This window comes from Perognathus longimembris, chromosome 13 (genome assembly GCF_023159225.1).
Source record: "Perognathus longimembris pacificus isolate PPM17 chromosome 13, ASM2315922v1, whole genome shotgun sequence".
In the NCBI taxonomy this organism is placed as follows: Eukaryota; Metazoa; Chordata; class Mammalia; order Rodentia; family Heteromyidae; genus Perognathus; species Perognathus longimembris.
The window spans coordinates 52,989,427-53,005,788 of NC_063173.1; the positions used below are offsets into that span (position 1 = coordinate 52,989,427).

Here is a 16,362-nt window from a genome sequence, read left to right on the forward strand (position 1 = left end):
ATTGTATATAACCCTGGAATGGTAATGATGACTATTAGGATAGAATGATGCTTCATTAGTGTAGAAAAGGTAGGAGCTAACCCACTGATTTCAAGGTGGGACTTTTTATAGTTTGACAGCTTTATTATTTCTGAGTCCTTACTTTCTATGATTGTTCAAATCTGTTTCTTGAAGTATTTCTCACTCTTCTTTTTTTTTTTTTATCTCCTATGAATGATGGTGTCAGGTGCTCTGCTTTGAACCCAGGGATTTCTCCGGCTTAATTTCTATCTGGGAAAGTACATTTTAACTTGTGTCTTTTACCTTACTTAAACTCATTATTACCGTAATGCTTACTATCTTCTCCTGGGCCTTCCATGTATTTGTTGACAAATTAATTGTGCTTGCCAAAAGTTTACCCGCTCCAGGCACGATCTGCTTTAATTAATTTATTTTATTTTTAGCAGTTGTTATGATTTATGAGCACCATGTTGCCCATGTGGAATTGGCCCAGATAATATCATCTCAAAGCACTTAATCACTGTGCACAGTTCATTTTACCAGGTAATGCAACATAATCTTAGGGCTCAGGGACTAGAATGTGCATCTTTTGTGGGATCAACATTAATCCAGCCAGGTTCAGGGCTTTTCTCAGGGTAACCAGTCTTCTTTATATTCTGCCATCCTCATGCCAATGGTTCAGAGAAAATATTCAAACATATTAAGGCTTCAGAAATACATAGAAAATGCAATTTTCTCATTACTTCAACTACAGATTTTCACTAAAAAATGAATATTGAATATAAAAGCTTTCCTGATCTTTGAAAATAAAGGAAACCCACTCTTAAATTCTGATTGTCTGAAATCAGATATTCATCATTGGAGAAATCCTCATGCAGTTATTTGCCCCACATTCTTGGAGACATCAAGCAATAGGGGAGGAGGATGAACACAAAGCTCATATCGTTCTTGTACTGTACATTGTTCTGTATACTTGAAAGTAATTTACCCTCACCTGGGCTCATTTACTCACTTGTGAAGCAAAAAATGATAGAAGTATCTGTATAGCACCTTCACAGAATTGTTTCTATGGAGAGCAAATGAGGATGTGCCTTTGCAGATCTCAGTAAAATGTTATCCCTTCTCCACAAAACTGTTCACTATTCATCTCATTGTATTTCCTGTGCAGTGAGCGTGAGACTCATTGTAAACCCTCCATCAGGAAAAAGCAAGTGTGTGTGCTGAAGGTATTGTCACTCACTTGATAAATGACAAAACCTTTATCTATTTCAAATAATGACATGTAAAGCTAAAGTTATTATATAACTTCAGAGCTTACTGACTGGGAACCAGGGGAAAATGTTAAAAACATGGAACACTGCTTGTCACCAGACTCCCATTTGCCTGATGATGAAGCAATTAAGCTGTAAACAAGGATATGTTTCTTTTATGCTTAGCACAAAGTATGTGTAATACTTGTTTAATACGATTAAGTTTTTTTTCATTGTTCAGAATTATTATTATTTTTCTTATTTATTGTCAAAGTGATGTACAGAGAGGTTACAGTTTCATACATTCATAGGCCTTGGGTACATTTCTTGTACTGTTTGTTACCTCCTCCCTCATTTACCCTCCCCCCTCTCCCTTTCCCTCTGCCCCCATGAGTTGTTCAGTTGGTTTACACCAAAGGTTTTGCAAGTATTGCTTTTGGAGTCATTTGTCTTTTTATCCTTTTTCTCTCAATTTTGTTATTCCCTTTCACAAGTTGTTACATTCACGGATTTGATTAAGTTGTTACACGCATGGATAATATGTTCATTTCATTGACATCTGATGTATCATTGATATTAGTAGCATAGTCTCCATAATTTTTTGGATTCTATCATGGTTTTATTTATTTTCTCCTTTGCAACTTGTTATGGGTTGTAACTTACTTCAGGGCTCCTAAAATTTTAGGGGACTGACTAATAATATTTATGACGTTCCTTATTGTCAACTAAAATATGGTGCCTATCAAAGATATGGACATTAGAATCTATTATGTCACTGATAATTTGGTGCAAACATTGAGTTGAGATCTGTAAGGAGATAGGACTCTTTTCTATACTGATGGTGGTGGTATTCTAACCACCTCCCAGTGTCAGCATAGAGGCCAATATATATACACATTCACAAACATTAGAAGACAGAACTATATTCTGATCTTGTTAATAAACATAGATGCAAAACTTTTCATAAAATACTTGCTTACCAAATTTAATAACTAATCAAAAGAAAATCATATACTAAAATCAAATTGTTTTCATCCCAGGGTTGCAAGGCTAGTTCAACATATGTTAATCAGTAAATAGAACATAACACAATAACAGAACCAAAGGCAAGGATCATACGATCATCTCAATACATGCAGAAAAAGTCTCTGATATAACCTGACATCCTTTTTTTGATAAAAGCTCTGAAGGATGCTAGGAATTAAAGGCTATCTATGACAAACCCACAGCCTACGTCACACTAAATGGTATAAAACAGAAAACATTTCCTCTTCAGGAATAAGACAAAGATACCCACTCTTTCTGCTTCTTTTTAGTCGAGTATTGGGATTTCTAGCCAGAGCACTAAGGCAAAGGCAGACATATAAGTAATCTAAATTGGGAAAGAAGCAGCCAAACTGAAGATTTGAAGATGATGTAATCTGTATCTAAAGCATCATGGAGATCATATATAACTTTGACATGGTAGTATGATAGGAAATCAACTCAAAAAATTACTAGTTTTCTGTATACCAATAATGAGCAGATAAAAAAATAAGAAAAGCAATTATATTTGCAATGGAATTAAAAAACTCCTAGGAATAAATATAATCAAAGAAGTGAAGAGCCTCTACAATGAAAACTGCAAAACTTTGAAGAAATTGAAGAAGACACCAAGTAGAAAGGCCTCTAATGTTCTCAGGCTGAGTTATATTGTAAAAATAGCTGTATTGCCAAAGGAAATCTAAATTCAGTGCAATACCCATCAAAATCCCAATGTCATTTGTCAAACACACAGAGAGAAAATAATCCAGAAATTCATATGGAATCTCAAAAGGTCCTGAATCCCAAAGCAATATTGGGGTGCTAGGTGGGGTGAAGGGTGAATGGGGAAGATTCTAAAACTCAGAAATAAATCCATATGTCTATAACCACAGCCATCTGATATTGGACAAAGAACTCAAAATATATCCTGGAAAAAAAGATAGTCTCTTCAACAAATGATGTTGGGAAAACTAGATGTCCATATGGAGAAAACTAAAACTGGGTCCTAATCTGTCACCATGTACTAAAATCATTTCAAAATGGATCAAAGACCTCAATGTAATACATAAAACCTTGAAACTACTGAAGACAAGAGTAGGAAACATATTAGAACTTATTGACAGAGGCAGCAACTTTCTGAGTAAAATTCCAGGGACCCGGCAAATAGGAAAGAGCATTGACAAATGGGATTTCATCATCAAGTGAAAAAGTTTCTGCATAGCAAATGACAGAATTACTAACAAGACAGTGTACAAAATGTGAGAAGATGTTTACTAGTTATACATATGGCAAAGGCCTATTATCCAGAATATACAAGGAACTGAAAAACTAAACACCCAAAAGATTGATAACCCAATTAATACATAAGCAAAGAAGCTAAACAGAAACTTCTTAAAAGAAGAAGTAATCTTGTCCAAAAGACACAGGAAGAAATGTTCATTATCTCTGGCCATAAAGGAGATTCAAATCAAAACAACATTGGGATTCCACCTCACCTTAGTAAGAATGACCAATGTCCAGAATAAAAGTAACAACTCCCACATACAATAACTTCCTCCCACAGGGAACAGCTCTGTCCTCCTCTGAGAGGTATATTAATGAGCTAGTTCTTATTTATGCAGCCTATCTACAAATAATGACTATACAGGTCAATGTCCATACTACCAAAAAGGTTAGATCATATACTCTCCAGCTGGTCTAGATATAGCTCCTGTCTAGAAATGCTTATCTCCTCTAGAGATAGGCAAAGCATATTTCTTTTTACATTCACACGTACCTAATATATATAACATTAGACTAGTCAAGCTAAAGAGAATTTTTTTAAAAACCTTCTCATTTATAGAAGACAATAAGAAACATTGTTCAACGCTAGTTATGTTGAAATCTTGCTAACTGCCTCATGTAGCCAATTAACTCTGGGAGGTAGGAAAAAGCTCTTCTTAAGACACAAGTTGTTGTTGTTTGTTTTTTGATCTCTGGAGAAAACTCCATTTTCAAACTGTTTTCCTGGGACTCTTGTCCAAAGTTAAAAACAACAACAACAACATCGTTTTTCTTATCTGTCTTTCCCAATACCGTTTTGAAATGTGTAAGTTGCAAAACTACCAAATGCAAAATTAAGAAAGGTGATGCATCCATAAACTTGAATCAAAGAAATCACATTCTTATTTCTTTCACTAAATAGTTTGTGGACATGAGATGATAGGGAACATTTATTGAGTAAAATTAATAAAAATTAAGTCAATATAGAAGACTGTAGTTTTTTTTTAAAAGTAAAGTTGGTCTTTTGGAATTGGGAGAGACATTTTGGTTGGTCGTCAGTTATATGCACTCATTTTTGGCTACCAGGGTGAAGCAAAACAGCCTGGAGACATTCAAAGAGGAAAGCTTGTTCCATGTTAAGTGGAAAAAGTTTTCAGACTGACAACTTCACTGGGCAATGATGGTTTGTCTATAAATATGTCTACTCAGGAGGCTAAAATCTGGAGGATCTTATTTTGAAGCCATCTAGGACAGAAAAGTCTAGGAGACTAGATCCCCAGGTAATTATCAAAATGCTGGACCACAAACTTGTCTCAAATCATAAAGAATCAGCTGTAAGCAAGAAAACAAAACAATAGTAGGTTAAAAAACAAAATATAAACTGGGCCCAGTGGCTCACACCTATAACCCTGGCTACTCAGGAAGCTAAGATCTGATGATCACAGCTTGAGGCCAATATGATCAGGAAACTCCATGGGACTATTATCTCCAATAAACTACCAAAATGTCAGAAGTGGAGCTGTGGCTCAAGGAGTAGAGTGTTAGCCTAGAGCAAAAAAACAGCTCAGTGACAGAGCCCAGGACCTGAGTTCAAGCCCTATGACTGGAACACACACACACACACACACACACACACACACACACACACACACACACACACACACACACACAGAGAGAGAGACAGAGAGACAGAGACAGAGAGAAATAGATGGTATACATGGATTCAAGTAAGCCCAATTTTTCCATATTTATTCTAATATGACGGTGTGTTGGAAATAGAACCACATGATCAAAGCCAAATTACTCCCTGACAATTGAAACACTAATTTCTTAAATTGCTATAATTATTTGAACAAAACAAGCCAAGAAAATCTCACAGGTATAATTATTGTCGTCATTTTCTTTATTTTTTGCATGCTTAGAATAGTCTGTTAACTAGACTAGTAATACTAAAGTGAAGCACTCTACGTCTTCCATTGAGAACAATCTAAGCCAGATGATACAGTTTATTATGAATTCTACATACCTTAAAGATTGAGCCTAGAGAATGTTTTGCCTTCTCAATAATCTTCTTAAATGCACCCTTCACTTCCGTGTTCTTCAGACTGTAAACCAGGGGGTTCAGTGTGGGGAATCACCACAGTGTAGAACACAGATATAATTTTGTCAGAATCCAAGGAGTGACTGGAGCTGGGCTGTATGTACATGATGATAACTGTTCCATAGAAGATGGAGACTGCCACAAGGTGTGAAGCGCAGGTAGACAAAGCCTTCTGGTATCCCTCACTTGAGTGCATCTTTAAAATTGTTGTGAAGATGAATACATAGGAAATCAAGATAACCAGAAGGGCAAAAATGACATTAAAGCTCATCACCAGCATAAGAACCAGATCACTGGGGTATTTATCAGAACAAGTTAGAGTCATGACCGCTGGAATGTCATAGAAGAAGCGATGGACCACGTTGGACATACAGAAAGAGAGGCAGAAAGTGTCCCCAGTCTGTACAGAAGCATTCAGAATACCAATAACATAGCAGCCTATAGCTAGGCGAGTGCAGGCACTTTTTGTCATGATGGTAGTATAATGGAGGGGTTTACACACTGCTGTGTAGCGGTCATAGGCCATGGAGGTTAAGAAGTAACATTCCATCATGGCAAAGGCTGCGAAGAAGAACATCGGAGCAGCGCAAGCATTGTAGGACATGACCTTGTCTCCTAGCAGGAGTCCAGCCATGACCTTGGGAGTGGCTGTTGAGGAGGAACAAAAGTCGACCAGAGACAGGTTAGTGAGGAAAAAGTACATGGGGGTGTGGAGATGAGAGTCCAGCAGGATGACCATGATCATTCCTACATTTCCAATCATGGTGATGAGGTAGATGAGTGTAAATATTATGAATAGAGTAATCTGTAATGCTGGGTCATTGGTGAGTCCTAAGAGGATGAATTCACTCACCTCTGTGCCATTCTCCATAGGCAGAATTTCAGATCTTAAAAGCCTTTGTAGCAAAGACAGATAAGAAACATAAGATGATAAAAAATCACTTCAAACAAACTTAAAAAATATATAACACTAATTTGTTTTCAGTAGTCATCAGATCTAAAGAAGAAGAATGACCACAACACTTTAGTGGGCAAGTTATCTATAAAACAACCTATCTACATATCTAATGATGGTGATTAATAATAATACTAGTTATCCTAGATTAATTTACCCAGCTCTTAGTTTTGTTTATGAGTAAAATGAAGTACTAGAAGAGGATAATGAGTTGTCTGAGACCAAATGTCTGGAGGGAAACCACCTCTAAGGCCAGAACTTTTCAGTCTAACAGCTGACATGTGTAGAGTTGTGACATGTCAGGAAATATAGGTATATATATTTTTGAGCATCTCAACAACCAGATTGGATTCATTAGTTACTATGCTCACTTATTTATAGAGTAACATCATTGAATAATTCATTCAAGATTATATAACCATTAGCAACCATCTGAGCTTTAAACCCAACTTAAATACTGTTAATGAATTTTAATTGATTTTAGGTTTCTTCAATTGACATTTAATAATTTTCTCCTCTTTAGCAGGCTTTATACATGAGGTTGGCTTTTTTTGTCAGTCCTGGGGCTTGGGACTTGGGCCTGAGCACTGTCCCTGGCTTCTTTATCCTCAAGGCTAGCACTCTACCTCTTGAGCCATAGCCCCACTTCTAGCTTTTTCTATGTATGTGGTGCTGAGGAATCAAACCTAGGGCTTCCTGTATGCATGTATGTGAGGCAAGCACTCTACCACTAGGCCATATTCCCAGCCCCAATTTGGTCTCTCTCTCTGTCTATCTCTCTCTCTCTTTTACCCCTGCGGTCATGGGTGCCATCCCTGAACTCTTCTGCTCAAGGTTAGTGCTCTACCACTTGAGCCACAGCACCTCTTCTGAGGTTGCCTTTTAAAACAATTCACAAATAAATTCATAATAGATAACATTCTCTGAATGTAGCTCTTAGGTCACGCTCAGCAGTTGAATCCAATTCTGAAAAGGAAATTTAATATTAGACATAAAATCTAGGGCAGAATATGTGAATTTTCATTGCTTTACAATACCTACTATTTACTAGTTGAAAGATGTTGGACTAATCTAATTACTATGAATTTTATTTCAGTAAAAAGGCTAATGAAGGTTTTGAGATGTACCTCAAGTAAATATTTAACCAGTTAAGTGACATAATGCACATCATTGGCATAATGTGTGTAATCAGTATAATCATGGAATTCTAGTTGTATTACTATTAGTAGGATAGAAAAATGGTTCTGTTAGTATAGGTATGAGAATACTTTATAATCTTGTAGCCTTATTTTTTATGTTGTTCAACTATATCCTGAAGTATTGCTCACTCTATCCTATCCCTTCTGAATGTCAACTGTTTTGATTTTGAATTCAGCACTCTCCACTTCCCTTTTTGCTTAATTTGTTTCTTTAAAAAAACATTGTAAGTTGGGTCGTTGATGTTATAGGCTCAATATTAATCTGATGGTTGTCACCATCTCCTAGTCCCTCCATTTGTTACTTGATATGCTCATGACTTCAAATTAGTTGTACTTGCCAACTTATACTTTACCCCTTCTATAAAATGTACTTCTGTAATTGTTTAAAAATAATTTTTATTTTATGACTACTAATATATTTCCATAAGGCCTATGTGGGTTAATTTAGGTAATCACATCTAAAAATATTTAATTTAAACACTGAGTGCTGGATACTTTCACATATAAGACATAATAGTCCTAATTTGAGCGATTAGAATGTGAATATCTTTGGGAGTCAGCCTTAAGACTGCCATCCTGGGTATATAGTAAATACATAATTGTCTACCTATGTTTCAAGTTAGACATTTTTGATGCTGAGATGCCAACACTGATTATTTAAGTAACTTTGTAGTTTGGGATATGATCAACAAAGAAGCAGAATAAAATATTAATTTGCCCAGAACACATGTTCAAAATTTTCTATGGCAGATCTCTTGAAGTAAGCAACAGTGTGAACTTAATGATTTTGAACCAGTTCATCATAGATGATAGAAGCATACAGATGGGTAGACAGACAGAATAGATATATAACAGATATTAGAATGACTACATTTCAGAGAATATAAGAGAAGTGTTCATATAGACTCATAAATTCTGATATCGAAGTCCATTTTATGTCAGAAAAAAATGAATTGAAGCAATAGGTCACTTTGTCATATCCTGTGCCTAGTAAAAATTCAAGTTTCAAAACCATATGTAAATTACCCAAAATTTGTTCACTTTATCACTGCAAGGAGATAATTTTCTTTTAGATGAGCACATAACAAGAACCCTAGGCTGTTGGAGAAATTGTAAGGAGCATGGATGAATGGTTTAGAATGTTCATTGTATTCCAGAATCACTGGAAACATTGTTTTGGTGAACTATTTCTTCAAGGATAAGCCAATACAAAGTAAACAGGAGGGATTTACCCCCGAGTGAGTCAGAGTATTATCTGTTCTGTGTTTCTGTTCCACTCTTAATGAAGCCATTACCCCATTTCCTAAATACCTGTGTACTTCTTTGTTAGCTAACATCTATTCTCCATTACATACTAGACACATGTCCCTGATTCACTTCCATGAGTGCATATGTGTATATGTGCTTCTCTGTGTGTGTATATATGTACATGTTTGCTTTTGTATTTTCAGTATTGGAAATAGGATCTTGGATCTCAAGCATGTGGGTGAATTGATGCATCACTGAACTATAGTGCCCCAGCCCCAAACATCAAATATTTATCAGGGGCTGGGGATATGGCCTAGTGGCAAGAGTGCTTGCCTCCTATACATGAGGCCCTGGGTTCAATTCCCCAGCACCACATATACAGAAAACGGCCAGAAGTGGCGCTGTGGCTCAAGTGGCAGAGTGCTAGCCTTGAGCAAAAGAAGCCAGGGACAGTGCTCAGGCCCTGAGTCCAAGCCCCAGGACTGGCCAAAAAAAAAAAAAAAAAATTATCTCTTACAGTGCCAGAGATCAAAACAAAGGTTTAGCACAAGTCAAGTGAACATTCCACCACTGATCCACATCCATAGAAACCCCAGTTTTTTCAGAAAAAAATGAAAAAACAGATATAAGTTCATAAGCTAATAGTGAAATGTTCTCATTGCCTTGCCTCGATTATATGTTTTCAATAAAAGTAAATCTTTGAATGCAGAAACTTACCTTGTTTACTGGAGAGAAGAGAAAATCACTCTGAAAACAGAAATCACCACCATTGAAGAAATCCTCATGTATTTCTCTCATGAACTATGAGATGCAAAGCTAGTGAAAGAGGATAAACACTGCAAGATCATTTAACTTCATGTGAATTCAGTTTCCTCTCTTGTGAAACAGATATGATAGAGGTATCTGTAAAGCAACTTCACAAAATTGTTTCTATAGAGAGGAAATGACGATGTGCCTTTACAGATCTCAGTATAATGTTATCCCTTCTCCACAAAACTGTTCACTATTTATCTCACTGTATTTCCTGTACAGTGAGTGTGAAACTCACTTCAAATCCTCCATCAGACAAATGTGTGTGTGCTGAAAGTATTGGTACTCAGTTTGATAAATGGTGACCAAAGGTGCTGTGGTTAAAGCTTTATCTATTTCAAATAATGATTTGTGAAGGTAATGTTAAGATACAATTTCAGAGCTTACTGACTGGGAATGAGAGGAAAATGTTATAAACATGGAACACCCTTGGGCAACAGACAGCAATCATTTCTCTCCATCCCAATTTCCTGATGAAGAAACTATTAAACCACTTAGGGATACAAGTATACCCCTAACTGGAGTTTAATATGTGCGTATGTAATATGTTTTATAACATAAAACATTTGGAGTAATTGCAGAAAATTCTTTCTCTTCCTTAATTTGATTAAGTTGTTATTACCCTCATGAATAGTGCAATTCATTTACATCAAATATGTTACTGATATCTGTAGAACAATCTCAGTCTTTTTTCTCATGATTTTATTTATGTTCTTTGCATTCTGTTACTTGTTACAGTTCACTGCAGGGTTCCTGAAATTGTGAGGTTGACTAATAATTTCATTATTTTTTTTTCTTCTCTTTATAGCCACCTGAAAAAAAATATGACGTGTGTCAGAGAGATGGACATAGAATGTATTCACTCACTGGTGATTCTGTTTGGACCATTGATTCAGATCTGTAGGGAGATAGGCTTCTATTCTATCCTGAGTTATCCTCCTTGGGAGAGGGTGTTGGGCTCTATCCACCTCCTATGACACATTTTCCACATGATGGTCAATAGACATGCATATTCACGGTCATTTAAAAAAGCTAAAGAAAAATGGGGTTCACATTTCCAAGATTTAGGGCTCTGATTTTACTGCAGAGAATGCTCAGTCCAGGTGTAGGTCATTTAACCTTTCTGGAGTCAGTATTATTATATGAGAATCTGCAGTTGAATAAAATATGCCCAATGCTTCATCTCTCTGATGGTAGGACAAAAGGTATGTTTTATCCAATATTCTGGTGGTTCACTACCAGTGTTCCTGGGGCTCCAGATCGTAATTGCAGATCCTGGGCTTTCCCTTCCTTCTTCATCTCATTTCTCAATATCTAATAATACATCTCTTTCTGCATATCTCTGTGTACACTGACTGCCAGTTGTGTTTCTCTGGAGAATTAACTAATAAAGATTCCTTCCAAATGTCTTGGTCAAGGTCACTTGACCAAGCTCATTTCTGTCATCTGTATCCTTGACATGCTGACATTTTATTTCTCCTATTGTCAATGAAAAGTTTGACTAGATCATTGTACTAAGTAGAGCACTTAGTGTAACACTAATTTCAACAAGTACTCACTAATATTTATTACTGCTATTATTACTCATATTTTCTGCTAGAACTCAGCAGAAAAGTAGCAACTAGAGAAAGGTATGCAACAATTTGTAGTATAAATGAAAATATAATAAGTTTATAATAATTAACACATTTTAAGATACAATCAGGTATCTATTTAAGAGAAGACTGAGAGAGAGGGAGAAAAAAGAGAGAGAACTTGCAAAAATGGAAATGTACAGAACTATACCTCAGTAAAGATTTAATAGTGGGAAGGTCATATATAAATATTTTGGAAAACATTTTAATTTTACATAAATTTTCTGTAACCTGATATTGTTTTCCTTTGGATAATTTGAACATATACATGTTGATTATATAAACAATATACCCAGATTTAAACAATGTTGTTTAAGACATGTAGAATGAAAACTGTAAAACAGGGAAGACAAAACAGTTGAAGACATTAGAAAACAGAAGGAGTTCCTATTTTTATGGAGCAACAGAACAACAATTATTAAAAGAGACACATTAGCAGAAGCAATATACAGGTCCAATGCAATTGCTACCAAGTTTCAATAATGTTCTTTGCAGAAATAGGACAAGGAATGCTAACATGCACTTGGACACACAAATGACCTTATTGGGCAATGCAATTCTGAGTAAAAGGAGAAATTCCAGAGGTATTACCACACCTGATCTCAAACTATACTATAGAGCCACAGCAGTAAAACAGCCTTATGCTGTTACAAAAGCAGCCAGTTAATCTAATGGGATAGACAATCCGGAAATAAGCCCAAGCAGGTGAGAGCTATCTTACCTTTGAAAAGACACACAAAACTTATTACATTAGGATAACAGCTGGCCTCTTTAACAAGTGCTGAGGAGAAATCTGGAGATCCACATCTAGAAGACTGAAGCTATCTCCCTGTTGCCTAGCCTGTATAAAAATCAACTCTAGCCTGGTGCTGCCAACTTATGCCTCTAATTGTAGCTTATCAGGAGGCTGAGACCTGAGGGCCATGGTTCAAAGCCAGTATGGGCAGAAAAGCTGATAAAAAATCATCTCCAGTAAAAGCCAGAAGTGACACTGTGGCTCAAGTAGTAAAGCACTAGCTTTGATCAAAAGAAGCTTAGGGATGGAGCCCAGGCCCTGAGTTCAACCCCCAGGCGCACACACACACACACACACACACACACACACACACACACACACACACACCTCTAATTGAGTGGAAGATCTTAGTTTAACCTGAAACTTTGCAACAACTGGAAAAATATACGGGGTGGGGGGGGAAGCTGAACATATACGTACAGGTATGGATTTTTGAATAATGTTCTGAAACTTCAGAAAATGAAAGCAATAATTGTGGGGAAATACAAACCTAAAGCACATTTTGATTCCATCTCACTCCAGTCAAAATGGCTATCATCAAGAAAACAAAGACCAACAAATGCTGGTGAGGATGTACAGAGAAAAGGAACTCTTACCTACAGCTGTTTGGGAATAAAATTTAGTACAGACACTATGAAGATCAATATAGAGTCTCCTCAAAAGTTTGAAATAGAACTTCATGTGAGCCAGCCACACCACTTCTGAATGTATAGCCAAAAGAATAAAATGTGAGTTTACTACAGAGGCCATCTGTGTCTGTGGCAGCAGCAGTCACACTAGCTACATTATAGAATCAGCTTAAGTGCTCATCAATGAGTAATGAGTGGCCCACATAGAAAATGGTGTTTTCACTCAGCCACTAAGAAAAATGAAATTATGTTATGTGGTGGGACATGAATGGAACTGCAGATAATGAAAGTAAGTGAAACAAGCCAATCCCACATGGATCACATGTTTCTTCTCATTTCTGGACATTCTGTGTAAGAAAGCAATAAGAAAAACAAGATCACAAAATAAATGGAATACTACTAGGAAAGGGGATGGAAAGGGGAAGCAAAACAGGGTGTAAGATACAGCAGGAGAGGTAAATAACAGCAAAGTGCATTGTATGCACATGTGGAAGTATCATAAGGAAACCTGTTTCTATGCTCAACTAACATCCACCAATAAAAATAAATATAACAGAAATCAGAAAAAATGCCAGGCAGGATAGCAATGTTAATTCTTTTGTGATGGCATATTTCTTAATCTTAGGTAAATGTGCAAAAATTATCAGATACTAAAACTTGACATATTGGCTCATGCCCGTCTCCCAGTTACTTAACAGGCTAAGTGTGGGAAGACTGGGATCTTAGGCCAGGCCTTAACAGAAAAGGTGAAACCCTTCGTGAAAAACAACCAAAGTATAAAAAGTATGCAGGTGTGTCTTGAGTAGAGGGTGTTATGCCTAAGATGAATAGGCTTCAGTTTACAAAACAGTATTGCCAAAAACCAAATATTTTAATTTGAAAGAACATAATTTAGGACTAAGAGAATACGAGTTAAAGAATTGAATAAATAATATTTGACACAAACTAATTTTTTAATGTTTCAACTAAATGTTTTGATAATTTTTAATGTAACTTTTTATACTTTTGTCAGTCATGGAGCTTTAACTTGGTGCCTGGGTGCTGTCCCTGAGCTGTTTTGCTCAAGGCTAGCACTTTACTACTTTGAGCCACAGCACCACTTTTGGTTTTCTAATGGGTAACTGGAGGTAAGAGTCTCAAGAACTTTCCTGGTTTCAAACTGTGCATCTTATACCTCAGCCTCCTGAGTAGGTTGGATTACAGGTGTGAGCCACCAGTGCCTGGATAAATAAAAAAAAATAGTTCCTAGAAAATTTCCCATGCTTATTAGTTCATCCTCCCATGGACTTATTTATGAATATGTTTGTGGATTATTTATACTGGTTTGTTTTTTCACCAGTTCTGGGGCTTGAACTCAGGGCCTGGGGGCTGCCCCTGAGTCCCCTTGTGCTCAAGGCTAGTGCTCTACCACTTGAGGCACAGAACCACTTCCATCTTTTTTGAGTAGTTTATTGGAGATAAGAGTCTCATGGGAACTTTTCTGCCTGGGCTGGCTATGAACCACCAACCTCAGATCTCAGCCTCCTGAGTAGCTATGATTACAGGTATGAGCCACCAGTGCCTGGCTTATGCTATTGTTTTGCATGTATGTTTTCATATAGCTTCCGTATTTTTGGTGTGGGATGGAGAGAACACATGGAGAATCAGTGACCTAATTGGACATCCTTAATAAGGTTTTTTCCTGCAGGAATCGATTAACTTCTGCTTTAGCTCAATCTTCTTGCTCAAATGATAACAACCAGGGCTCTGAAGATGGAAAGGTATGACTTCAGTAACTACGTTTCATTGTGGGACCAAAATGGTACTCAGTCAATGGAGAAGACATGAGAGACATAGTCCTAAATTATCTTGCATTCCACAATGTTAAAATTGACATCTCAATGCCAATTTTGCTTCCCAAACAATCTTCTTAAATGCACTCTTGACCTCCTTGTTTCTGAGGCTGTAGACCAGAGGGTTCAGCATGGGGATGACCATCGTATAAAACACAGATGCAATTTTGTCCGTGTCCATGGAGTGATTGGAGCTGGGCTGCAAGTACATGAAGATAATCGTGCCATAGAAGATGGAGACCGCAGTAAGGTGGGAAGCGCAGGTGGAAAATGCTTTTTGGTATCCTGTAGCTGAGTGCATCTTTAGGATAGCAGTAAGAATGAATAGGTAGGACACTGAAATTACTAGAAGAGCTAAAAAGACATTGAATGTGGCTACATAAACAAGAACCAATTCATTCACATGTCTGTCAGAGCAAGACAGCGCCATGACGGCTGGAACATCACAGAAAAAGTGATGGACCACATTGGACTCACAGAAGGAAAGGCGGAATGTTTCCCAAGTATGGATGAAGGCATTCAGGAAACCACAGGCATAGCAGCCGATGACCAGACATGCACACACACCTGTTGTCATGGTGGTAGTGTAATGTAGTGGTTTGCAGACTGCTGCGAAACGGTCATAAGCCATGGAGGCCAAGAGGAAATTTTCCACAGTAGCAAAGGCTGCAAAAAAGAACATTTGAGCAGCACAAGCATTGTATGAAATGACTTTGTCTCCCACAAGGAGTCCAGCCATGACCGTGGGAGTGACAGCTGAGGAATATCCGAAGTCCACCAGAGAGAGGTTACCGAGGAAGAAGTACATGGGGGTGTGGAGGCGGGAGTCCAAGACAATCAGTAGGACCATTCCCAGGTTCCCAACTACATTGATGAGGAAGATGAGTGTGATCACACTGAAGAGAGGAACTTGTAATTCTGGGACATTGGTTAGTCCCAGCAGGATGAACTCTGTTACTTCTGTCCTGTTCTTCATCAATGTTACTTAGGAATTGGGATATGTATGTCCTACAGCAAACAGACATAAAGACCAAGGGTGTTAATAAGTGCCGTGGGACAGATATTGCTCTGTAATTGCAATGTTTAAATAGCACTGGCACACTTTTATTAGAGTAATAATACATACTTCATTTCTCCACAACTACCATGAACTAAACTTTATGATGATAACTGGTATGGTTGATCTAGGTACCCAGTGTTTTCTCAATGGCAGTGTGAGTGTAATTTGCTGTTACCTTCATGTCCATTGTGAACCGTTGAGGATGACTATTTTATTCAGGTTTACCCAAGTATTAAAGGATCCAAGTGGAGAATGTCCCAAGGAAAATGGATATAATAAGATGTGAGTTAATTGTTTTAACTTAATTTGTCTTTATTCATTTTGTCAATTGTTGCACACTCTGGGTTTGGGGATTCACAGGGAAGTAACCGAGTGCGTGGCATCTAAACAGGAAATGTGTTGGCTACCTGAGACAGGAAGGTGAATGGACAGCCACAGCATCTGATGTAGGCCTTGGGCTCTGGAAAGAACTGCCAATCATCCCTACTACTACATAAATATGTCATTATTCCTAACCTAGCTCTGCTGAACCCCAGGTTCTCAAACAACAAAATGAAATGAG

General features: G+C 37.2%; 2 protein-coding genes across 2 annotated transcripts; both read right to left on the reverse strand.

Moving 5' to 3' along the window:
• Positions 1 to 5,608: 5,608 nt before the first annotated feature.
• LOC125361470 (olfactory receptor 5B17-like) lies at positions 5,609 to 6,508 on the reverse strand. The gene has a single exon (XM_048359959.1). It carries the CDS (start codon positions 6,506 to 6,508, stop codon positions 5,609 to 5,611), a length of 900 nt encoding a protein of 299 aa, XP_048215916.1.
• An 8,263-nt stretch (positions 6,509 to 14,771) lies between these two features.
• LOC125361459 (olfactory receptor 5B2-like) lies at positions 14,772 to 15,719 on the reverse strand. The gene has a single exon (XM_048359946.1). The coding sequence runs from the start codon at positions 15,714 to 15,716 to the stop codon at positions 14,772 to 14,774; it is 945 nt and encodes a 314-aa protein (XP_048215903.1). The 5' UTR covers positions 15,717 to 15,719.
• Between the last annotated feature and the right edge of the window lie 643 nt (positions 15,720 to 16,362).